The 26815-nt window shown below is 41.2% G+C and overlaps 2 protein-coding genes across 5 annotated transcripts in view; one reads left to right on the forward strand and one right to left on the reverse strand.

Annotated features, from left to right (window-relative positions):
• Positions 1-24153, forward strand: part of BFAR (bifunctional apoptosis regulator) — a 29489-nt gene extending 5336 nt beyond the window's left edge. For 2 of the 3 annotated variants that reach the window (XM_081133812.1, XM_081133813.1), the window contains 7 exons: positions 7667-7998; positions 9863-10067; positions 10761-10930; positions 13597-13741; positions 18032-18205; positions 19655-19857; positions 21397-24153. In XM_081133812.1, the coding sequence (XP_080989938.1) occupies positions 7739-7998; positions 9863-10067; positions 10761-10930; positions 13597-13741; positions 18032-18205; positions 19655-19857; positions 21397-21589 (1350 nt within the window). In that variant the 5' untranslated portion in view covers positions 7667-7738 and the 3' untranslated portion in view covers positions 21590-24153. The remainder of the gene's footprint in view (positions 1-7666; positions 7999-9862; positions 10068-10760; positions 10931-13596; positions 13742-18031; positions 18206-19654; positions 19858-21396) is intronic. The other variant, XM_081133814.1, reaches the window with a different exon arrangement.
• A 528-nt stretch (positions 24154-24681) lies between these two features.
• PLA2G10 (phospholipase A2 group X) overlaps positions 24682-26815 on the reverse strand; it is a gene marked incomplete at its 5' end in the record, with an annotated part of 36651 nt that continues 34517 nt past the window's right edge. For both annotated transcript variants that reach the window (XM_081131766.1, XM_081131765.1), the window contains one exon: positions 24682-24891. In XM_081131766.1, the coding sequence (XP_080987892.1) occupies positions 24746-24891 (146 nt within the window). In that variant the 3' untranslated portion in view covers positions 24682-24745. The remainder of the gene's footprint in view (positions 24892-26815) is intronic.

The raw sequence follows: 26815 nt of genomic DNA on the forward strand, positions 1-26815 counted from the left end.
TCATATATGTGTATTTATTAGAGGCACCTCTCACCAACACCAGAGAGCTGTAACTGGGCAGCCCCCTGAGTCATCCAGAGAGGGCTGTCCCCAACCTCTATCCTTGTCTTTTCATATAAATGAAGTTATACAAGAGACCTTGATTGCATTGTGTTTTAGCCAATATTATTAAAGTAATTAAAGCATGCACCTTTATTTAAAAAGCAAAGCAATGCCCAGCCGGGCGTGGCTCAGGGGTTGAGCGTCAACCTGGGATCCAGGCAATCAGGGTTCGATTCCCGGTCAGGGCACATGCCTGGGCTGCGGGCTTGATCAATGACTCTCTCATCATTGATGCTTCTCTCTCTCTCTCCCTCTCCTTTCCTCTCTCTGAAATCAATAAAGATATATTTATAAAAAAAATAAAAATAAAAAGCAAAGCAAGCAAATCTATCTACCTGGTTTATGAAGTGCATAGGGCTCTCAGCTAATTTGAAGAGCAAGTTGGGTTGGGGCCCAAGGTGTTATAAACCCTCCTGTCAATAGGTCTCAAAATTCCTCTGCTGAATATTTTGGTATACATTAATTCTCAAGGTCCGTTTTTACTTTGTTGTGACCTTCCCAGAATTCATGAGAAGCACCTGGCAATTTTACCTTTCCAAGCCTTGAGACTGCTGGCTTCTCTGCTTAGAGTGTAAAAGTGCCCTTTTTTTCCTTTCCCCTTCCCTCCTCTTCTGCATACTCTCCCTAGAGAGGCTTTTAACCATTTGCTCTCAAGTGTCCTTGGCTCAGGAAGATAATGGCTTGTTATTTACAAGCTGGCTGCAGATTGCCCACACTGTTTGGCCTTGTTTTAACTTTCCTGTCTCAGTTTCCCCATTCCACTTGCCCTGGAATTTTCCTAGCCCTTTACTGCCCTGTAACATATTCATGCCATATTTAACATATTAATGCTTTCTAAGATTGTATACCATTTGTCGACACTGAAATTTTAAAGATGGTGTGTTTTCAGGAAGTAATATGTCTCCAGATGTTTTAAAAGTTAACGTTGGTGAGCTGTTGGAATAAGTTGTTGATTACATGGCATGGGCACCAGAACAACAACTTTAGGGATTCCTCGCTTGAATGGGTTGGGAAGTGTCACCCAGCTAGAATATGATATGGAAGAAGGGACCACATTTAATAAACACTTCCTAAGTGACAAAGCTAATATGTGTCATTCTCTTAATGCTCATGACAGCCCTGTGAGGTGGGCAGTAGTAACCCCATTCCTTGCATATGCTAATGTGAGACTTGAAGAGAATGGGCTATGTCTGCATGGTCTGGAGGTCCCTAAGTATGGAACAGGGTCTCAGAACCTGTCTTCGGATTTTAAAACTGAGGTGCATCATACCATCTCTCAGAATCAGGAAGTAAATAATACCTCCAAAAATAAAAATAAGTGTCTTTAACAGCCTTGTACAAAACACTTGATTCATAGATGAGCCCACAAACTCTCACTCCATTTACTTTGACATAGGATATGATGACAATAAAGCCAACTTAGAATTTTTTATTTAATCCTTGCCCTTAGGTTCATCCAGACCTTTCTCGCATAGAATCTGCTGAGCAGGGTTATCTAGCCTCTGAATCTAAAGCAGAATAGAAGCAGTAATTTTAAAAATTGTTGAAGACCTTATAGGCCTTCGACAAGAACCTGACAGCAAATCAAGTGACAGGGAAACTATAGGCTGACAGGATTCCAAAAGGTTACTAGCCTAACCGTTTAATCTAAAAACATCATATACTCATCAATAGACTCTGAAGGCATCACTTTATGGGACAGAGCATGAAAATTCAGTTATCCCCAGGGTCAGGCAAGTAACAGAAATGAGGCAAACAGGTGACTGAGGACTGAGGCAAACTGAAGCCCAGCCTGCCCTGTCTGAAGGGGCCAGCAGAGTCACCCAGCTTGAGAGAGTTCCTGTCATACAAAATGGGAGCCCTGTGTTGCCAGATTTTCTGAATTTTTTCAATAGAAGCCAGGAATCTGGATTTTTATGTGAAATATTTTTTAAAATACTGGCACCCAGTTCAAAAGAAAAAGAATCGGAAGAGGAAAGAAAGAGAGAAAGAGAAAGACCATGTGAAAGAAAGCCTGCTTACAGGTGGATGTTGCCACAGTGGGGTGTGGTTGCCAGTGCTGTGACTGTTCAGGTCAGAGAGGATGGATGCTTACCAGGATAATGCTGCATCACTGTAGAGAGGCTCACCTGGGCTCCTTATAATCACTCTAGGAAGTAGAGGGGTATAGTAGATTAGAAAGCCTTTATCCTAGTGGGTAAACATGAGTTCTTAACTTTATTTGGGTCTTGGTCCCTTTGAGAGACTTAATAAAAACTTTAGATTTCCTTCAGGAAACTGATCATGTTACATGCTCATATGCAGAAACTTAAGCTTGGCGTGTAATTTCAGAATATGCGTAGAACTACTGAAGCGCCTCTACAGACATCAGTTGAAGGCTGCACTTTTTGTCAGAAACTACAGCTCTTCAGAGTGACTCAGTCCCTCGAGGTTTTGCTATACTGTTCAATTCTGCTGTGTTCAACCTATGGGTTTATTTATTTACTTATTTTTAAACATGTTTTTATTGATTTCAGAGAGAGGAGGAGAGAGGGACAGAGAAAGATAGAAACATCAATGATGAGAGAGTCATTGATCGGCTGCCTCCTGCATGCCCCCAACTGGGGATCGAGCCATGCTTGTCGGGCAACCTATGGGTTTAAATTTGTCTCTGCAGTTTGGCAGACTTTTCCAAACTCAGGCATTCTTCCCATTAGTTTTGAACTAGGTAATTAACACTTATAATTTCATGTGATGACTAAACATAAACCAAAGTGTATCCATTTGAATGGGGCACTAGGGTTGGGAATGGAATGACTCTCCTTGCCCCAATCCTCCCCAGTCCCCCCAGTCCTCCCTAAGGGCTTTGAGACAAGGGGGAAAGACCAGGAGGCTACGGGAATGTTCTAGCACATGCTTGCTTGTGAAGGAGCTCAGAAAGAGCCAGGAACCTCACAGCTCCAACCTGCTGATGAATGTGCCAAGAACAGCTATAAACATCCTCTGGAACACTGAGCCTTCTCCTCAAAGAGACCTTTACTCACTGCCAGTGAAGGAGGGTGTGTTTACCCAAGTCAGAACACCACAGCTGGGAACTTTAGTGTCTGAGCTCCATTTTATCACTGAAGAGGCATTTTTGTCCTTTAAAAGTCCTGCTTTTTTTTTAATGGAAATAACCCAAATACATACAGGTAGAAATAACAGAAAAGATCAACTGAATTTGGTTGAGATGTGTATTCTTTCTGTTAGCTTTCACCTTTTGAATTTAGGGTAAAATGAAACTAGCCAAATTCCTAAGACATAATCAAAGTCCATGCAGTTTTTAGTTTGTTGAAGACAATTATAAAACAGAGTTAGTGGCCACCTCAGTTTTTCAAAATATGACTTAAAATACACATTTGAGCCCCACTGGATGTGGCTCATCGGTTGAGTATCGATCTAGGATCCAGGAGATCATGGTTCGATTCCCGGTCAGGGCACATGCCCGGGTTGTGGGCTCGATCCCCAGTCAGGGGCGTGCAGGAGGCAGCCAATCAGTGACTCTCATCATTGATGTTTCTATCTCTCTCTCTTTTCCTTCCTCTCTCTGAAATCAATAAAAATATATATATTTTAAAAAACAAACACATTTGATAGCAGTGGGTGATTTGTTTTCTCTCATGAAAAACAAACTTTCGGATCTGGTTAGCTAGGAACTACTGGTGCATTCTAGTTTTAAAAGGCTAATTTGTGAGAAATTAACTTCAATATACGATATCATTTCTCTACAAATGACTAAAATCCACATACTTCGCCTCATTCTTAGCTCCCAACTTCTGTGTGTGTCTCCAGTTGCTTACTAGACAGTTGTACATCACCTCAAACTCAACTTTTCTAAAATTCAACTAACCTTTCTAAGGTTGTCCCAGTTTGTTTACAGTGACCCACTTCTGTCAGATGTACTGTTCTTCCCCAGTTCTAAAACCTAGCCAGCATCTTGGATCTTTCTCTCTAGACACCAAAGCCCATAAATTATTATTTTTAGAAATGCTATTATTCTTTTTTTAATATTTATTGATTTTAGAGAGGAATAGAGAGAGAGAGAAACGACAGTTTGTTGTTCCACTTATTCATGCATTCACCGGTTGCCTCTTGTATGTGCCCTGACCTGAGACTGAACCTGCAACCTTGGTGTATCTGGACAACACTCTGAGCCCATAAATTATTTTCTTTAAAACTTTTGGATAGCTTGATCCCTTTCTTTTACCACTTCCATTTCTTTGCCATTTTCATTTTTGTCACCTTAGTTTTAGCTCTTGTCCCAGCCTAGCCCTCTTCCCTGATGAGAGTTATCATCCTAAAGCACAGCAGTGCTGATCTCATTGCCTCTGAAACCTTTCTTTGTGTGATCCCATTGGCCCACCTGTCATTAACCAGGCAAGTAAGACCCTGTATCAAACCTGTATCTCCTATGTCACTCACTGCTCCCCACGTCAGGCCCATCTTTTCTAACCCCTTGCCCAACCCTCACTGGAAGTCTTGTGTCTTTCCTTTGACACTAAATCCAGATGTGATCATGAATGTACCTAAAGGGCCTGCCCAGTGTCCAAGCTCAGATGTTCAGTAAATAGCAGTGTTTCAGTTACTTCCTCAGGTAATACTGTCCACATAGTAGTTTAATAACTATTAACCAAATAAAGGGACTACTCAAAATTATTTCTTTTTCTAGAAACCTATATATAAGATCTCTTACTTCCTTAGCAATTTGAAGAGACTGCCCAGAGTAAAGCACTTAGAAATTGTTTTAAATGTTCCTAAACATACAGGTAATGAGCAAATGTGTTTATCAGAAATAATTTAGAACGTGTCATTAAGAACATTTATTTAGACTCTTTCTTCCAAGAAGAACTGTTTTTAATGGGCCTATACAAAAAGGTTGTTCCCCTCTTTATTACCACCTGTTATGAATAACAATTACTTTAAATATATATTTAAATTAACACTAAGTTTGAAATTTAGTTCTGTTTATTCTCTGAGTTGAAAATCTCCCATTGGTGTTAGGCCAATACTTTATTGTATTTTCCTTTTTTTTTTTTTTTTAAATTGTTGAAAGTATTACAAATGTCCCCTTTTTTCCATTGATCCCCTCCCCTCAGGCCTTCACCACATTATTTGTCCATGGGTTATGCATGCATGTATGCATATAAGTTCTTAGGTCAATCTCTCCCCACCCACCCCCGCCTCCCCTCTGAGATTCATCAGTCTGTCCCATGCTTCTAGGTCTCTGAATCTATTTTGTTCATTAGATACCACATGTGAGTAAGATCATGTGATACTTATGTTTCTCTGACTGGCTTATTTCACTTAACATAATACTCTCCAGGTCCCACCATGCTGTCTCAAAGGGTAAGGGATCCTTCATTTTTATAGCTGCCTAGTATTTCATGGTGTAAATTTCTGAGAAGATGCTTTATATATATATGTCTTTATTGATTTCAGGGAGAGGATGGGAGAGGGAGAAAGAGAGAAACATCAGTGACAAGAGAGAGTCATTGATCGGCTACCTTATGCACATCCCCCGCTGGGGACAGAGCTGACAACCCAGGCATGTGCCCTGACCAGGAATCAAACCTCCATCTCCTAGATCGTAGGTTGATGCTCAACAGCTGAGCCACACTGGCCAGGCTTGATATGATTTCAGTCTTCTTGAACTTATGTAGAGACTTGTTTTGTGTTCTAACGTGGTCTATCCTTGAGAATGTGCCATGTGGACTTGAGGAGAATGCATATTCTGCAGCTCTCATTGTATTTTCTTCTAGTCTTTGTTTATATATTTGCTTATTTAAAATACTCTGTTATCATGCTCTATGTAAAAATTTTCACCCTATAGCCCGGCCGGGCGTGGCTCAGCAGTTGAGCGTCGACCTGGGATCCAGGCAATCAGGGTTCAATTCCCGGTCGGGGCACATGCCCGGATTGTGGGCTCGATCAGTGAATCTTTCATCATTGATGTTTCTATCTCTCTCTCTCCCCCTTTCCTTTCCTCTCTCTGGAATCAATAAAGATATACTTTAAAAAAAAAAAAAAAGAGTAATAAAATTCTCTTACTACTGCATTTGAAAATCAGGTAAATTGTCATATGCCAGGCTCTCTACTAGGCATTATACTTGCATTCTTTTATTTCATTCTTAAAACCTCCCAATGGATACCTGAAACAAATATAATATTCATGTCAGTTGTAACTGAAAATTAATTTTTAAAAAAAGGGAAAAATAATTTTTTTTAAAAAGATTGATTCAGTGATACAGAGTGGCCCATAGTCTAAGGTTTATATGGACTCTTCTGCTCTTCAAGTGGTCATAAAAATTCTTGGAACCTTAAAAAAAAAATAACACACCTCCTGATGGGGTAAATACTATTACCACCCCCATTTATACATGAGAAAGCTGAGACTCAAAGAAGTCCAGACCACACTGCTGGTGAAGGGCAGAGGGGGGGGTAAGAACCCAGGCAGCCTAGTCCTGGGACCTGTGTTCTTAACCACTGTGCCTGCAAAGCACGAACTGAGCTCTTCTCTGTGTGACTAGTGTGGGTGACGGAGAGTGATTTACTTATTTTCCTTTCACAGTAGCAACATTGAGAAATCACCTGCTAATGCCTGCACTGTGATAATACCAGGAACAGTATAAATAATTTCTTCAGCCCCTGTTTACACCACACACCATCCTAGCCACTTTACTCTCACTGTCTCTAATCCTCATAGGAAGTCTTGAAGGTTTTGTACTATTACCATCATTTCACAGTTGAGAAAAAGGCTCAGGGAGCTCATGTAACTTATGCACAGTCACAGAGCTACTGAGTTGGAGAGTTGAGATTCTAACTCTGCTATTCTCCATCATACTGCCTCTTAATAAAAAAAATCTCCCAAGACCCAGCTGAGAATGAGAATAGTCCTTTGCCATTTGCATATTAGTGACATTAGCATATTTCTCTGGCACCAAATTGGCTGGAACCAGAGGGCATGATATGCATGTTTGGGTTGATTTGGGGGAAAGGGTAATATTGAGCCATGGGGAGTTGATCTGGCACAGGGCACCTCAAAAACAAGGCTTCACTCCCTGGAACTGCTCCTGTGGGAGCCTCTGAAATCAAATGTTTATGAAATATGAAATTACCTAATGGAAAGGCAGATTTGTTTGGATAAAATGTGTTATTTACATGAAATACATCTGTTATTGCCAACTCCAAACATTTTCCTGGGCTAACAAGCTTGTTTATTTAAAATCACACCCACTGAAAGGATTTTAATTGAGAAAACTGAGGCTAGAGAAATTAACATTTTCAGAAGAAGTTAGTGAAAGAGTAGGATATAGAATTCTCCACACCATCTCCCAGGTCTATTAAATTTTCCACTACACTATTTTGCTTTACCTGTTTTTCAAAAGTAAGACAAATAGGCCAGAAAGAAATTCAGTACTGTTTATCTGGTTTTTGAAATGTGAATTTTTAGAAGTCATATTTGTCACATTTAAAAATTAGCTTTAATTGAATGGCAGTAATCTCAAATACCTACTAAACTGTCCTATTTCTGCTGTCTCTTTTCTAGATTTAATGATGCTTTGCTGCAGTTTTCTAAGTCTGAAATTTTCTATGCCTGTGGATCTCAGAATTTGCTGAGATGGAGTCTCAGCAAAATGACCTGAACACGATGACCCTTGAGAAAGATGACACTCCCAAGAGCACCAGTCCTCAGATTTCTGTCAGTGAATTTTCTTGCCACTGCTGTTATGACATCCTGATTAACCCCACCACCTTGAACTGTGGGCACAGCTTCTGCCGACACTGCCTAGCTTTATGGTGGACCTCTTCGAAGAAAACAGAGTGTCCAGAATGCAGAGAAAAATGGGAAGGTTTCCCCAGAGTCAATATTCTCCTCAGGTATGCTCAGTCCATATTGGTAGCACATGTGGCTTGCTGGATGTGGTTTCTCTTTTCTTTTTAAAATATATCTTTATTGATTTCAGAGAGAGGAAGGGAGAGGGAGAGAAAGAGATAGAAACGTCAATGATGAGAGAGAGTTATTAATCAGCCACCTCCTTCACACCTCCCACCAGGGATCGAGCCCACAACCTGGGCATGTGCCCTGACCGGAGAATCGAACCACGATCTCCTGGATCATAGGTCAATGCTCAACCACTGAGCCACGCTGGCTGGGCAGATGTGGTTTCTCTTAGTGGTACAGCCATGTTTGAAAAGGTGAGAGGCACAGAGCTCACCTCTACCATAGTCATTCTGGATCTGCTGGAATGTGAATGAGGGAGCTCAAGGACCTGAAAATCCAGACTCTCTTCCTCATAGGTGACTCTGATTTCTTTATTATTTACTATAAATAACAGAAATTCTGGTTATCAGACCATTGCTTGTAATCCTTTGCCATATAATACTTTCTATTGATTTATATTCACTAAGAATACCGTAGGTCTAATGAGGAAAATTGTATAACTGTACAATTCTGAATAACAGGTATGATGCTGATTTTCATGGTCTTTGACTAAGCCCTGTGCCAGCTATCACAGTAACTGGGGTAGGTTCTCATGCATAGATAGCATCACACAACAAATGGCAAGACCTTTCAGATAGCAGGTTTTTCCATTCATAATGTTTGTAATGTTTAAAGTTCTTTGGGAATATTGCTTATTATGAGGTCTTTGAGACTAAATTCCTTGTCACTTCTTCTGTTGTCTTCTTGGTATCAAGAAGTTCCCCAAAAGAGTACCCCAAAGTTCCATGAAAACATTAACCCAACATTCTCTTTTTCACAGGAGATATATTTACAAACACTTTGCTTTTACCTGTTTGCCTTGTTTTACCTGAAGGTTAATCTTAAATTGAAGGAGGGTTCTCTGATTCTGTGTAATTGAAAATGAGAAGAACCCTACAGTATGGTGTGATGGTTAATCTTTTCTCTTACTATTCAACTTCACTTTTTTTTCCTTTTTACAAATTAATTTTTTTAATTGATTTGAGAGAGGGGGAGAGAGAGAAACATTGATTTGTTGTTCCACTTATCTATGCATTCACTGATTGATTGTATGTGCCCTGACCAAGTATAGAACCCTTGACCTTGGTGTATCAGGACAATGCTCTAGCCACCTGAGCTACCCAGCCAGGGCACAAATTAATTTTTAATTACCTAAGCAATATATATATACACACACACACATTCATTTGTTTACAGTCTTTTTACAATATTAGAGCATTACTGATAAAGCTAAAGATCCCTTTGACCCCTCCCGATCTTACAATCCTTTCTTCCTTTGTCTCAGAGTAACTTCAGTTATGACTTCGTTGTGATTTCTTTCAGATTTTATTTATTTATTATTTTTTTAATGTATCTTTTATTGATATCAGAGAGAGGAAGAGAAAGAGAGAGAGAGAGAGAGAGAGAGAGAAAGAGAGAGAGAGAGAGAGAGAGAGAAACATCAATGATGAGAGTGTCCTTGATTGGCTGCCTCCTGCACACCCCCGACTGGCTATCAAGCCCCCAACCCAGGCATGTGCCCTGACCAGGAATCGAACTTTGATCTCCTGGATCCTAGGTCGATGCTTAACCACTGAGCCATGCCCAACCGGGCTTCTTTCAGATTTAAAAAAATATTTTATGTATATATGTGCCAGTAGGAAATGCAAACATTTTCTCATATCAGTGGTATTGTATCTGTATAATTCTAAAGTTTAAACATTTCAAGTATATTTAGTAAAACAACTCTCTTGTGATTTTTTTTTTTCCTGTTCTCTGCAGGGATGCCATTGAAAAATTATTTCCTGATGCCATTAGAATGAGATTTGAAGACATTCAGCAGAATAATGACATAGTCCAGAGTCTTGCAGCCTTTCAGAAATACGGGAATGATCAAATTCCTTTAGCTCCCAACACAGGCCGAGTGAATCAGCAGAGAGGAGGGGGATTCTTTTCAGGAGTGCTCACAGCTTTAACTGGTGTGGCAGTAAGTTTATTACTTTTTCTCTCTATCCCCCACCCTCCCACAATTTCTACTGAAGTCAGTTCTGTTGAAATACACCTAAATGATTGATAACTGGTTGCTTGTGGTAATTCATTGCATACATTGAAATCTGCTGGGTTGTATGATTTTGGGGGGATGTTGCTTACTCAAGTAGACAACATAATAGTCAGAGCCCAGTAAATGTTAGCTTTCTCTCATTTCATTTTTCTCCCATTTTACAGATGAGAAAGTAGGTGATAGAACTAGAATTTGAGGCCATGTCTGCCTTGATGATAGAGTCTTGAGCACAGCACTTTACTATCTTCCAATGTAAAGACTATTTCCTTTAAGTTCCATGCTACAGAAATCTAAATGTTATAAATTTTTCAATAGAAAAGGCATATGAGTTAGTCCTGTTGACCAGGTTGATGGGGTCATGGGTGCAGTGTTCCCAGGTGCCCTGTGATGAGTCCTGCTCTTGTCTCTGTTCCCTCACAGCAGAACAGTGTGCACAGTTGAGCCTGCCGAGTTGTGCTCCCCTGTTCTCTGGCAGTGGCGTTGCCCTGCTTCTATGTATAGACTTGGCACCATTCCCTTCAGGCTCAGCCTCTTCCCTTCCCTGCCCCACATTCACATATTTAGAAACTGGCATCTCTGACTTTTCTGTGTCTTGAAATCCCTGTCGCTTTTCCCCAGGTGGTCCTGCTCGTGTATCACTGGAGCAGCAGGGAATCTGAGCATGACCTCCTGGTCCACAAGGCTGTGGCCAAATGGACAGCGGAAGAAGTTGTCCTCTGGCTGGAGCAGCTGGGCCCTTGGGCCTCTCTCTACAGAGACAGGTTTTTATCCGAAAGAGTAAATGGAAGGTGAGGAGCAAAATCTTTGACACTTCACTGGCATTTTTAGAAACAGCTATATTGAGGTGTAATTTACATACCAGAAAATTTACCACTTAAAGTGTACAATCAGTGGTTTTTAATGTATTCGCAGATATGTGCAGCCATCACCACAATCTAGTTTTAGAACATTTTCATCGCCCCCCAAAAGAAAGCTTTTACCCTTTAGCAGTCAATCCTTGTTTTTCCCCACTCTGCTCCATGCACCACCATTCTACTTTCTGTCCCTGTGGATTTGTCTGTTCAGAGTATTTCATATAAATGGAAATCATACCATATGTGGCCTTTTGTGTCTGGCTTTTTCACTTAGCATCACATCATCAGGGTTCACCCAAGTTGTAACATGTGCTACTTCATTCTTTTTTGTGCCTGAATAATACTCTGTTTTGTGGCTATACCACATTTTATCTATTCTTCAGTTGATGGACATTTGGGTTGATTCCAGTTTGTGTATTATGAACGATGTTGCTGTGATCATGTGTGTACAAGTTTTTGTGTGGGCATGTACTTCAGTACTCTCTTGGAGTGGAATTGCTGGGTCATGTGGTAACTCTATGTTTAACTTTTTGAGGAATTGCCAAACTGTTTTCCAAAGTAGCCATACCATTTTATGTTGCTGACATTTTAATTTGTTGCTCCCTGATTATAAAAGTAACATGTTTATTATTTATTTGAAAATAATAACAGAACTAAAGGATATTCAGAATGAAATACCCTTGGAATCCTACTCTTCAGAGAATACCACTGTTATCTACCTGGATACATTTCCAGATTTTTTAAAATGTATATACAGACATAACACATTGCAATGTGTATTACTTATTTAAACTGAAAATACAGTTGTACTAAGCAGACCTGTGTCAGTATGTGTCTATGTGTACATATTTATGTATATGTACATGTAGGCACATATGTGTGCATATGTATGTATGTGTATATGCTAGAGTCTACTTAATTGATCCCTACCAAAACACATTTGGGTTATTTCCTTTTCTAGACAGTTTCACACAACACTGTATAGGAAGTACCTGAAGAAACTCATTAGTGTGAAGAACTCACCAGTCGCTGGGCTCTAAGGAGGCCTGCTTCTGTCAACAAACCCCTGCCCCTTCCAGAGCACTGTCCGTCTTTATTGGGGTCCCTCCCTTCCTTGGAGGAACAGTGTAAGGAAGTTACTTAGAACACTACGCAGTGCCGGGAGTAGCTGCTTGTTTCAAACTTGGAGTCCACTCACTGTCAGGTTGCCTGACTGTCCTACCTCCACCCCAGTCACTTTACCCACCTGAACTGAGCTTTCTGACTCTCCTTTGTGGAAACAGAATGCACCCACTGTAATCGTCTGATGTTTTTTGTAAAAATTAGTGTGCCCCCTCCCCAGCCCACAATTGTGGTTTTTTAAAAAAAAATTCTCTACCTAGTTAATACAACATGTCTTCGCATAATTTTGTTTCTTCTGGAGGATAGATTCCTAAAACTGGAATTGCTAAATCAAAGGGAGTAAACCTTTACCACTTAAATAAATATCACCAAATTAATAAATATTACCCACAAAAGGGCATCAGTGTACATTCCTCCAACAGTGGTTGTAGTGGACTCATCTGCTAGTGCACAGGGATGTTTTTACAACAAATCACTGTGGAGGTGGATATGTGTTTTCTGATGAAAGAGAACAGATTAGAGATCTACAATTATTTTTATTAAATCACTATCCCAAAACTACTTATAATGCCATAATGTTTTATTGGCTTTCTTTCCAACTTTTTTCCTGTACACACACACATACTTTATTTATTCAGAATTTTTTAAATCCTCACTTGAGGATATGTTTTTATTGATTATTATTTTTTATTTTTAAATATGTTTTTATTGATTTCAGAGAGAGGAAGGGAAAGGGGGAGAGAGAGAGAAACATCAATGATGAGAGAGTCATTGATTGGCTGCCTCCTGCATGCCCCGTACTGGAGATCAAGCCTGCAACCCGGGTTTGTGCCCTGACTAGGAATCGAACCAAGAGCTCCTGAATCATAGGTCGATGCTCAACCACTGAGCCACACAGGCTGGACTTACTGATTTTGGGGGGGGGGGGAGAAACATTGATGTGACAGAGAAACATTGATCGGTGGCCTCCCATACAGGCCCCACCTGGGGATCAAACACACAGCCTGGGCATGTGCCCTGACTGGGAATTAAACTTGCAACCCTTTGGTGCACACGACAACGTTCCAACCAACTGAGCCACACCAGCCAAGGCTACACACACACTTTAAAAAGCAGAGTAATGTGAGAGGTCAAAGTGCATAGCTGAAAGATCAAAGGTTAGGAGCAAAGCAGACCTGGGTGTGCCTTGGGTAGGTCACTTTATTTCTCTAAGACAGTTTTTTCATCCACGAATTGGGCATAAGGCCACCTACCCTACAGAATTGTCAAATGGATCAATGATGATTTATGAAAGTATTTTCGGAAAGTCACTGGCAAATAGTGAACAGTCAATTGTTTGCTGTCATTAATAGTATTTCATATATTAAGTGTCTTACCTCTAGGCTAAAGTATTTGTGTTGATAAAATGGAACTCTGTGGAAAGTTTGCTTCCAGTACACAACCTCAAAATAATTCTCCTGTTCCTTTCCCCATCACAGATTGCTTTTAACCTTGACAGAGGAAGAATTTTCAAGAGTGCCATACACCATAGAAAACAGCAGCCACAGGAGAGCCATCCTCATGGAATTGGAGCGTGTCAAAGCACTGGGCGTGAAGCCCCCCCAAAATCTCTGGGAATATAAGGTGAACTCTTTACTTTTTTTAATTGAAAAAAAGTACAGAGAACAACATAGCAATCACTTGCATGCCCACTGCTTAAGAAAACATCACAGGCACGATTGAAGCCCCTGCCTCCTCACGCTCTCTGGAGGTCCCACACTCCTGCAGCATGCTACACATCCTTCCTGGGCATGTTTTCCTTCTTGTATTATGGGTATGCATCTGCAAGCACTAGGAGCAAGCATTGTTCTATAGGTTTTTGGGGGGGTTTTAAATATGTTTTTATTGATTTTTAGAGAGAGAGGAAGGGAGTGAGAGAAATAGAAACATTGATATGAGAAAAACATCATCAATCAGCTGCCTCCTACACAGCCCTACTGGGGATCGAGCCCGCAACCCAGGCATGTGCCCTGACTGGGAATCGAACCATGATCACTTTGTTCCTAGGTCAAAGCTCAACCACTTAGCTACATCCAGCTGGGCTAGGTTTTTAACCTTAACCCAAGAGGCATGAACTGAGCATGTCCTTCTGCAAGTAGTGTTTATCTCTGTGGCTCCAGTGCATTCCTTTTCTCTTGTGTGCAGTATTCTATTGCACAAGTTTGTGACAGTTTATGCATTTTCCTGTTGATGAACATGAGATTGTTTCCATTTCTGCATTAACTATATGTTTATGTGGTGGTAACATTCCATGGGTGTTGGGGGGGGGGGGAATTAATGAAAAAATGTCTTTTAAAGGGCTCCTTATGGGGTAGTAATAAAAAAGTTGGGAAACACTGCTTTAGAATGAACTACTCCCATATATGTCTATGTTTCACCTAAGTTAGGACACAAAGATATTTTTAGAAGTTAGATTTTTCAAAACTATTAGTATGAAAAATTTCAAACATACACAACAAAAGCAGTATACAAAACTGCCATCCATACCAGCGATAGCAAATCAGGGCCATGTTTATTTCAATAATACCCCCACCTACCCCCACCTTGATTATTTTGAAAATCTGAGATACCTTATTTGTCAAAGTTAAATATTTCACTGTAAATCTCTAAAAAGTAAAGACTTTTTAAAAAAAGAAAACTAACAGACTCACAGAGAATAGACTGACAGCTGTCAGAGGGAAGGAAGTTGTGGGCTGGGTCAAAAAAGTGAAGGGATTAAGCAAAACAGAACTCATAGATACAGACAACAGTATGGTGATGACCAGAGGGAAGGGGTTTGAGGCGGGTAGAAGAAGGTATGTGGGGATAAATGATGATGGAAGAAGGGGACTTGACTTGGGGAGGTGAACACACAATACAATATACAGATGATGTTACATAATTGTACGCCTGAAACCTGTATAATTTTATTAACATTATCACTCCAATAAATTCAATTTTAAAAATTTAATAAAACCAGATGAAGCATGAAAAAAATAAAAATAAACTAAAATGCCACCATTGTACCAGCACTCCCAAATAATTCTCTATCAAATAATTGGTAAGTGTTCAAATATCCCGCATCTTTTTTGTTTTTGTTTTTCCAGTTGATTTCTTCCAACCTGGGTCCAAACAAGGTCCACTTCTGGTGGTTTTGTTTCCTAAGGCCCTTAGTCTGTAGGCCCTCTTCCCTCTTTTTGTTATCCTGCCTGCGTGGACTTGTTGAAGAAGCCAGATCATTTGTCCTATAGTTTTCCCACATCTTGAATTTTACTGATTGTCTCTGTGTTGTCACCTAACAGGTCCCTTTGTCCCCTACATATGCTGCACTCTAGGAGTTAGATCTAGAGGCTTGCTCTGGTTTCGGGTTGGTATTTTAGCAAGACTTTTTCATAGGTGGTGGTGTTTTCTTCCATCAAGAGACTCATAATGTTCAATTGTCTCTTTTTCTGATGGTTGCAGCCACTGTGATCATTGATTGTTTAGATTTGTTAGTTCATTGGGGGTTGCAAAATGGAGAGATTGTAATGCTCTCGTGCCTTCTTTTTTTTTTTTAATCCTCACCTGAGGATATGTTTTTATTGATATTTTTTAGAGAGAGGGGAAGGGAAAGAGAGAGAGAGAGGCACTGGTGTGAGAGAAACATCACTGTGAGAGAAACATGAATAGGTTGCCCCCTGCACGCACCCTGACCATCATCCTGGGCATGTGCCCTGACCCGGAATCGAACCCACAACTTTTTGGGTTATGGGACGATGCTCCGACCAACTGAGCCACCTGGCCAGAGCTCATTTTTCTTCATTTGTTAGCTGAAATACATCTAAAGGGGGAGGAGGGTGTCCCTCAACAACCATTTTGATTTCCCCTAAGAACAGTTTGTACCCGAAAGCCAAGTTTAAGTACTTGCTGCTTTCCCTTTATTTACCAGTTTCAGGAGGATGATTTGCTCCCTGTTATCCTCCAAAGGTGACCAATTTGTAACGGAAGGTTCTAACATTCATGATGTGTGTGAATACATTTCAGTAGTTATTCTAATAGATGCTCAAATTGTTCCATCTTTTTTTAGTAGGATCTCCTCAAATTATTTTCTGAGTCTACTTTTTAAATTGAACTTTTGCATTAAAGAATAATGTGCTTGCTAGTGAACCCTTTTAATATGACTTCATTAGTCTTTAAGCCTTTCCTTTCTCACTGACAAGATGTTCAAGTTACTCTCATACTTTTCTGTCCTCTGGAATCATTTCACAAGTTGGACCTTTTAAAAATAATCTTTTACTATAGAAAACTTCAGGTATATACAAAAATCGAGGGTAGAGTGTATCGGTACGCAGCTTCTATGACTATTGACTTATGGGCATTCTAATATCATTCCTCCCCCTTCACACCCTCCCCACACCCACAATCCTGAGATTTGATTAAAGCATAACCAAATATTATATTATCCCACCCATAAATACTTTAGTATAAATCTCTAAAGAGAAGGGCTCTTCTTAAATGTAATCCTTATCATGCTAAAAACAATTTAATAGTAAGCTATTAATAGCATCAAATCAGTTAAATGTTTTAAGTGTTACTGAGCTATAGTTAACATACACATATTTAAAGTGTACAATTTGATAAGTTTTGATGTATGTACACACCTATGAAATCACCACAATCAAGATAGTGAAGCTAAAAAAGGGCTTCTGTCATGAGTGCACACGTAGAGCAGCTTGCTTGCTCTGCATGCAGAACTGACATCAAGAGATTTCAGGAGCATAATTTTTTGGTTCTTGGGCAGCTGGTGATCGTAGGTCCTGGTGCCCACAAAAAAAGAAAAAAAGATAGTGAAGCTACCTATCACTCCTAAGTTTCCTCCTGCCTCTTTGTAAGCCCTCCTTCTCACTCCTCCCCATTCTAAAAAGTAGTGTCTCACTGGTTTAATTTGCCTTTTTCTAAGGACCAGTGATATTGAGCATTTTTGAATATGCTTATTTGCCACCCTTATATTTTCTTTGGTGACATGTCCACTCATGTATTTTGCCCATTTTATTTGATTCTTAGTAGCATCAAGTAAGTTGAATTAGTTTACAGTTACATTTATAATCAGAAAAAATATGAATACACATTTAATGTAGCAAAGTTTACAAAAGTTAAGGAAAATAAATTGCAATAATCCCACCTGAGATTCAAACATGATTAACATTGCATTTTGCTCTGTTTTCTTCTAGACGATTTTCTGTGCAGTTTAAACAGTCCATTTGTTTGTGTATTTTTTCCACAAATGCTTATTGACATCTGGTGTGACTCAGGTATTCCCCTAGGAAAAGGACCTCAGCCCTGAACAAGGCCTTACTTTTATGGTGCTGACACTGTTGAGATCGGATTGCTACACATCTTTGAATCTTTTTTTCACCTAACATTTTGTCATGAGCATTATCCAAAACTTCTCATATTCATTTTTCAGTGGTTAAATATCTACTGTAACTTCATTACTTAGGTCACAGATTTTACTTTTTCTCTCTCATACACAATGCAACACCAGGCATTTTGTGCATAAGACCTTCTGTACTTCAGATTATGTTTAAGTAGTGCCCACTAATAGATTGGTTAAATTAGACATTTTTAAGACTGATATATTTTGCAAGATTGTTTTCTAAAATGGTTGTGTTCTACTAGTAGTGCCTCGGAGTATGCTTCTCACCCCGTTCCCCTCCCTAGCTGTGGAGAGAGACTGGATCTTTATATAATATAGCCCAGAGATTACTTAGCCTCTTCTTGCCATTCATTCATTCCTTGTTTTTGCAAACCACACAAAAAAGGCTGATGGCAAAGGGCGTGAGGTTGCGGAGGGAGCATAGGTGGGAGCTGGCTGTCAGTTGTAATGTGGCCTTGCGCCCACTTCACCTTCTGCAGGCTGTGAACCCGGGCAGGTCCCTGTTCCTGCTGTATGCCCTCAGGAGTTCCCCCAGACTCGGTCTGCTGTACCTCTACCTGTTTGACTACACAGACACCTTCCTACCCTTCATCCACACCATCTGCCCTCTGCAAGAAGACAACTCCGGGGAGGACATCATCGCCAAGCTTCTGGTAGGTCTGCAGAGTGCCTTGAATGAGATTAGTCTACCATTTCTCAGTGTGGTATGGAACTGGAGCCTGTCATGGAAGAGCAAACAACACCCACTTTTATTTGGAATTTTGTAAGGAGACCCCCTACCTAAGAAAAGAAAGAAGGAACGTTTCCAATCCAAGAAGCCTATTTTAGTTCCTACATTGCATAGCAAGGAGGGCTGCCCTCTAGACTTGAAATAATTAGGTGGGGGGGACAGCATTTCTTTTGTTATAAAAGAAGATAGGCTAGGTCCGAATTGCCTGAAGGTTAGATTTATAGGTCTGCCAGCTTGGTAATCTGTGTCTCAATAGGATCCCCAAAGGATGATTACTTGTCTTACCACAAGGCAAGGGTATCTGTTCTGTTGGCCTCGGAACAGTAGTAAGCCATCATCCAGCTCACTGATGGGAGTCCTCTTGTCACCTGAGATGGTTACCCACCATGGGTCTTGTTTCTTCAGTTTGACCCATGGATCCTTCAGAATTATTAGACCCCATTGACCAAGGGTGATTTCTCATGTCTAGTTCGTCATTTGAGGGTACATTGTCCTTTGCATCGCTGCTCTTCAGGCAGTCCCTCTGATTTGTTTATATCAAAAGTCACATGGATATAGGAATTGTCATATATGACCCACATCCATAAATGTTGAAATACAATTCCTAAATCTCCTAATAGCCTTTTTTTAACATTTTAGTCAATTACCTGCCTAATTGACTTCAACCTTGGATGTAGTTTAAAGCCTGCTGATGAGCCCCTTTGTACAATGTTTTTCTAAATACCACTTTCCAGCTGTTACCTACCCTTGCTGGACTGGGAGCACAGAGACCCACCTGACCTTTCCATTTTAACAAGGCCCGACAACCCCCGTCCGCTCATCAGGCTCACTTGTCTCTTGGAATACTCAGTAACTGCTCCATTGTGCACAGTCTTGCTGAACTTCCATTAGCTTCTAGATGCCTATGAGCTGTTTAAATACTTTTGATAATTATCTGATAATATCTGTAATTAAAGTTTTTATTTTCCCAAAAGCTATTTTCAAGGTTTGTGTTTAATTTTTCCATGAGCTGTTATCATTTTACCACAGCTAAGTTGTTGAATTTAGGAAACTGAGCTACATATGAAGTGATGAAGAAATTTAAAAATTATTCATTTCGATTCATTTCAATCCCATATTTTGTAATTCATGCTTAGATTTTTATTTCTGAACTTCCACAATTATGTAACAAGCATCTCAGTTCAACCTCTTTGGTAACATTTAGCCAATGTAAGAAAATTTCAAGGTGAGTTGATGGAAATTTCATTTTAGATTGTGTGTGTATGTTTTAATAAATGTAAAATTCCCTGGGAGAACCACAATATTTTGTGTAAAAGTCAATCCTCATAATTTTTTGTGTCCATTTTGACTTGTTTGTGTGTTATTGTTAAAGGATCTTAGAGAGCCCACATGGAAGCAGTGGAGAGAATTCCTTGTCAAATACTCCTTCCTTCCGTACCAGCTGATCGCCGAGTTTGCCTGGGACTGGCTGGAGGTCCATTATTGGACGTCGCGGTTTCTCATCGTCAACGCCATGTTACTCTCGGTTCTGGAGTTATTCTCCTTTTGGAGGATCTGGTCAAGAAGTGAACTGAAGTGAGTGTTTTCTGTTGGAGATGGTGGGGCAGCAGAGCCTGGGAACAGTATCTTTGAAGTATTACTCAGGCACGAAGACTCCTGTGCTCTGGTTTCAAAACACCAACTTAAGCAGCAAATAGGAAAAATTACCTTGTGTTTGGGGGAGTGGGGAGGTTTTCATGGTGCCCATTGTTGAAGTGCTTCTCCATGATCTTATCCCCACGTAATCTACCGTGTGATTCCTGGGGGTGGAAGGGGTACATGAAGGATTTTAATAGAGAATAAACCAGTGGGAAAATGGGTTACTTTATGGCAAATAGCATTGTGATAGAGAATAGAGATCTGACTAGGAATCCCATGGCATGAGTTCTAGTCCTGCTCTGTCACCAGCCGGAACAGTAATAACTTCTCTGGATTTATGCATAAAATGAGAGTTGGACTAGACAGTCACTGAATTAAGACTCCTGGTTGCAAGTGACAGAAACCAACCTAAATTGGCTTTCCTAAAAAGGGAAATGCCCAGTTTAGGCTTCCTACGTGGCTGGACCCAGAGACAGACCCAAATGCTATCGTCAGGACTGACTGTTGCAGCTCTTCTTCTTGCAGCTCTCCCTTTCCTGTGTGGTTCAGCCTCAGGCAGCTCTCTTCATGTGGGGGCCTTCATTCACTCCAGACATAGATCTGAGCAGCTTAGCAACCTTTGTGGAAGGAGAGTACTTCTTTCCCTATAGTACCTATGAAAGTCTCAGGGCTCATGTCCCTTTGCTCTGATTGGCCCAGCCTGGGTCACATGCTCACCTGAACCCATCACTTAGTACAGGGGTATGCGGAGTTCTTGTCCAGGCTCAAGGCATGCCCTCATCCCCCCAACCAGGGGCTGGCTTCAGCTCTACCCAGACCACATGGAAAAGAATAGGGGAGGGAGGCACCCTAAAGGAAAACTTAGAAGGTATTTCCAGAAGAAAGGGTGGCTGCTTGGCAGGCAGAAGTAACACATCACCACACCAGTATCCTTGAAGTCTGCAACATCCTATAACTCAAAAGGTTCTTGGCTTCAATCAGGAGCAACCTTATAAATATTTCTGAGAACCTGACAGGAATCTCCCTCATTTGTTTCAATTCAGTAAACTCATTTCTTTGTGCACAGTTAATTGAGCCCCTGCTTTGCCCCTGGTTTTCTTCCGGGCACTGCAGATCTTTTGGTAAAGAAGACAGTCTGCACTCCGAAAGCCTACAGCCTAGCAGAGAAAATATGTATATTAAATATATACAAATGTGACACAGCAGTGAAGCAGGTGGGATTGGGGCTGAAATGGGGATACCTCACCTGGTGTGGATAGTGCCCTAAGGGAAGCACCCTCTAGACTGCGCCCTGGGAGTTGAAGATGGCTTGGGCAGGCAAAGGTGTGTCTCAGACAATGGGGACAGAACACAAGGTCTTTGCGGTACAGGCAATCTGACTCTGCAATGGGAAACAGCCCAGGGCTGAGCACTTTGGTTTTGTCTGTAGAATTGCCTTCACAATTTCACCTCTCAAATGCTTCTCTTCTTTTCCAGGACTGTGCCTCAGAGGATGTGGAGCCATTTTTGGAAAGTATCAACACAGGGGCTTTTTGTGGCCATGTTCTGGCCCCTCATTCCTCAGTTTGTTTGCAACTGTTTATTTTACTGGGCCCTGTACTTTAACCCAATTATTAACATTGATCTTGTGGTCAAGGAAGTCCGACGACTAGAAACCCAAGTGTTTTGAGTGGCACTGCCCAGGCTCTGAGGGACTCTTCCAGCCTCCCTGACGTCTGAGCTTTGATGCTTAAGTGAAGGGGGGATGGGAGTGGACTTCCTATTTTCTTTCCGTAGTAAACAAGGTGCTGCTTTCTCTGTCAAAGGCTATACCCAGGTCTCCCTCTGCCTGTGTCATTGTGGCAGCAGGGACTGGCACCCCAGAGCTGGGCTGACACAGCAGCAGCACCTCTCACCTGCCGCCTTGCTCACAGGAACTTGGGAGGCCCAGTCCACTATGGCTTGCAAGGACCTAGGGTCCCCAGAGGATGTGGTATGGGTGACATCATAAGGCTGCCATGTCAGCAGTCCTACTTGCCCTAACCCCAGTGACTGACAAAGGCTCCCAGGGCAAGTTGGAGTCCTGAGACTGAGCCCAACACCAGGCTTGCTGGGGCCAGGCCTCTCCTCTAAGTCAAGTTTAGGAAAATGGAAGATTATGTCATAGGCATAGACAGTTGCGCCTAAAAAATACAGAGGAAAACCAAAACCCAATAGACAATTGTTTTATTGAAGAGTTGCTAAGAGGTTAAAGAGATAAATATCTAAAGGATTCAGTTTAAGACTAGAATGATGGTTAGACTCATCCTGTTTCCAATTTCTAATCAGTGAAAGTTTGGATCCCTTTCTCTGAGTGAGGGGATTGAGTAGGATGTCAGGATATTATCAGATGATAATTCATATCAGGCTGAGCTGCCTCAATGCTACTTAAAATTGTTTTGGCCCTGGCTGGGTGGCTGGGAGTGTCGTCCTGTACACCAGAAGGCTGCAGGTTCAATTCCCAGTCGGGGCTTGTACTGGAGGCAACTGATCAGTGTTTCTCTCACATTGATGCTTCTCTCTCTCTCCCTCTAAAATCAATAAAAAACAAAAATCATATCCTCAGGTGAGGATTTTAAAAATTGTTTTGTTTTGGGGTTTGCTTTGTTTTGTTTTTAAGACTTTAATCTGTAAAATCCAGGATAGTCCTTTTGTTCAATGAAGCATTTTATACATTGACCTCACACTGTAAAATCTTTATCATCTTGTTCTGATGTATAAAACAGCAAGAATAATTACACCAAATGCTGTAATTGTAAATATGAATGAGATGAACTATGCCTCTTATTTCCTTCTAGTGTGAAAACAGCAGGTGTGAAGTGTGATCCATCTGAAGATGGACCCTGCAGAAATAAGCTTGCATCCAAAGGGTTTGTGACTCCATGAACCGTTCATTAATCCTTTGTATTTTGGAAGATTTCACTCAAACTTTGCATCTGAAAGTTTGAAGAAATTACTTGAAATAAAAAGATTTTTTATGAAGACAAAAATTCTATAGAAAAAAATTGTTTAGAAAACATGTAGAAAATCTGAATTGTTCAATACAACCTACTAGTCATGCAGAAGTCCCCCTGCCTGATGGGAACATTGAGCCAGGGAGTCACCCTAAGGTATCTTAAGTGAAAGGAGGGAGAATGTTTTCTTCCTGCGTTTGCTCATCAGGCCCCAGGACTGCCTGACTTTACCCGCTCAACACCCAGCCAGAGACACTGACTGACCGCACTGTGGGTTTGGGGACACTGCAGTATTTGCACTTCACTGGTCTCCTGCCTTGAGTGGTTACTATTCTCCTTCCCAGATAAAGAGATGGAGGCTGGGTGGCACTGGTGGCGCTGGACCATGGCTGGACCACAGTTACCAGACCCCTAGTCCATTGTCCCACACACACTCCCCACATCCTGTTACAAAGATGAGTGATACCCACATCTGCTCAGGGGAAAGCAAAGGAGACCTGACCAAGAGCATGTGGGTATGGCTGGACTTTCATTCCTTATTGCCAGCAGCGGGGACAGGCACTTCAGAGCCAGGGCCACAGCTGCCTTTCCTCCCTCTGACCTTCTCAATCGTAGCAGGCTTACATGCGTCAGAAAGGGGTGTCTAATTGATCAGAATAGGAAACACCGCCAGTGTTCTAAAGTGAGCGATTTATAAACTGGTATCTAATATAGCTATTTAAAATGGAGTTCCCAAAGATTTTTTAATGACATGGAGACAAGTTATGAAAATTGTAAAATAAGTTTCAACTCTTTTTTAAAAAAAGACAGTTTATTGATTTTTAGAGAGGCAGGGAGAGGGGAGCATTGATTGGCTGCCTCCCGCACGCCCCTTAGTGGGGATCAGGCCCACAACCTGGGCATGTGCCCTGACTGGGTATCAAACTGGCAACCTTTTGGTGCAAGGGATAATGCCCTACCAACTGAGCCACACCAGCCAGGACTCAGCTACATTTTTTAAAATTAGAAAATGCCCTGGCCAATTTGGCTCAGTGGTTAGAGTGTCGGCTTGCAGACTGAAGGGTCCTGGGTTTGATTCTAGCCAAGGGCACATACCTCGGTTGCAGACTCAATCCCTGGCCCCCATTCGGGGTGCATGCTGGGGGGCAGGGGCAACCAATCAATGTCTCTCACATTGATATTTCTCCCACTCTCTGAAAAGCAAATCCTAGGGTGAGGATTATAAAATAAAATAAAATTACAGAAAAGACTGATGGACAGCACACTAAAATGCTGAAAGTGGTTATTCTTGTCTGTGGGAGTTCCAGTAATTTTTTTCTCCTTTATATTTCTCTGTATTTGCTCTCTTTTTTAAAAGCAGTAAATATGTAATACTTTTGTAATCAGGAAATAAGTTTTAACCATAAAGGTGGAGTAGGATGGGGAAGAATACTCTTTCTTGAGCTAACAGCTGCTAGACTTGAACTTCACAAGGGCCAGTGTCATGTGGTTGTCTTGTTTATTGCCTCAACCCAGAACCTAGGACAAGGCCAGGCACTTAGCAGGTGTTTGTTCATCAGGAACAGGTTAGAAGACAAGCTCAGCCTTTTCATAAAGGTTGAACCTCAGAAATGGTACCAAACCCAATACAGTCATAAACACAGTCATGGTTTTATAAATAGGCATGGGATTTTGACCTTAGTCTAACTGGAAATCAAACAGACTCCAGCCCCAAGTTCGGGGACAGAGAGAACAAACACAGGTTGCAGCTTTTAACACTTTAACTCAATTCCCCTCGGAATGTGAACTTAATATGGCTGCTGTTAGTGAAAAGGAGTTTTATTTCCTTGTGCAAAAGAACATTCCAAGTCAAACTAGTCATCACACTTGAGTGAGTCCTGCCCACATAAGAAACGTGGATAGAAGAGGTACTTTAAATGGTACTCAGTTTTGGCTAAGCAGTAAGCAATCTCCTGGTCACACTTGCACAAGAGTTCTTGACATTTGTCCTCTGTTGGTCCTAGAAGAAATGGGAAACCTGAGGTTAGAGCACAGACTTGCAGAGACTTGAGGATAAACATGAGGGAAGGCAGTAATGCTGTTGGCAGGAGGGGCCATCAAATGCATCTTTGTGACACCTGACAGTACACGTGATTTCCATCTGGGCAGCACCAGGAGGGAGGTGATGTTGGCCGCATTTTGCAGAAAAGGGAATTGAAGTTGTCAGAGAAGTGTTTTCAGATGCTGAGTCCAAAGTCCATTTGGCCTTTTGGCTTCTCAATGTGCCTTTAGACATCACTTGATCTTTCTTAGGCTTTTTTCTCAGGTGCAATGCGGGGATACTAATAGTACCTATTTCTAAGGGCAGTTGGGAGAATAGGGGTACAGGAGGCACTCTGTAGGCTGAAGCTGACCTCAAGCTGCCAGCTAATCTATAAAGATTTCTTCAAATGCACACGTTCCTTAGAGAGGCTAGCAAGGGGAAGCCTGAGAGTCAGAAAGTCCATCAGCTTCTCTCTTGAGGCAACACCCAGAAGAGCCTGGCCACACCAGGAGGGGACACAATTATGAGTGAAGGTGTTGAGCAGGGGGCCCACACCCTCTGGCAACCGTCTTTCCAGGCCCTGTTGTGTTGGTCTATATGACTGCACACAGGATTGTCCAAACTCAGGCCTATGGCAGCTAAAAGATTATTGCTTTAAATCTCATTTTTTATTTATTTTTATTTTTTTATTATTTTTTTAAAATATATCTTTATTGATTTCAGAGAGAGGAAAGGCGAGGGAGAGAGAGAGATAGAAACATCAATGATGAGAGAGTCATTGATCGAGCCCGCACCCCAGGCGACCCTGATCGCCTGGATCCTAGGTCGATGCTCAACTGCTGAGCCATGCCTGGCCGGGCTAAATCTCATTTTTTAATAGTAAGTCAATTATTAAATAAATATATTAAATGGTATTAAATTACATTAAATAAATTCTGTCACTGCCATAAATGGAAAACCAAAATTTTATACCATAAATATAAGAAACTGATTAAACAAAAATAACCAGTGAGATCAAGTTTTAATATCAAAGTCTAGTTAAATGCTGTTGCCTACCTGAAGGCTGTAACCCCCCAAATTGGGGTGCTTGGTTTTAAAAAAAGGGAGATAAGCAGTGTAAGAGAGGTTTAACCTCTCTAGTAGTCAGACCATCACACACTTGACACTTCCTTCTTGTGTAATTGGAAAAATTAACAGGGCTGAAAGGGAATTTCTCACTTAAATTCATCTATTAAGCTTCCCACACTCTGGGAAACAGTTGGGAGGGAGAGCAAGACACAAACTCCAAACCTGTGTTTAAACACTGCAAACTCCTCTGGTTATAATTCAAGAAAATGAATAATAAAAAGTCTGGATGATGGGAGCTAACGTTTATTGTGCAGTTAGTTATGCGGAGCCATACACTGGGCAAAGGGCTCTATGGTCCCTATCTCATCCAGTACTCAGGGTGGTGCCACTGGCACCCCAATCTTACAGAAAAGAAATCTAGGAACGGGAGAGGAGAGCAGGCCCCCAGCCCAGTCCTGCCCAACGTTCGGACTCAAAGGGAATGAGATGGCAATCCTGGGGATGTGCCTGCCTTTGCAATTCATGTTTATACAAGAGGATTTTAAATAGTTTTAAAAATTGATTTTGGAGAGAGGGAGGGAGGAAAAAACACAATTGTTCACTTACTCATGCATTCATTGGTTGAGTCTGTGTGTGCCCTGACTGGGGATCGAACCCACAACCTTGGCGTATCGGGACAACACTCAAACCAACTGAGCTACCCTGGCCAGGGCCTAATAGAGTTTTAACAATGTAGGAAACATGCTTAAAAGAAGAAGAAGGGGTACAAAGCATACTGCTATATTAAAAAACTATATATATGCGCTAGGAAAAGACGAACACCAGAAGGTTT

This window comes from Miniopterus schreibersii, assembly GCF_964146895.1.
Source record: "Miniopterus schreibersii genome assembly, chromosome: 3".
Lineage (NCBI taxonomy): Eukaryota > Metazoa > Chordata > Mammalia > Chiroptera > Miniopteridae > Miniopterus > Miniopterus schreibersii.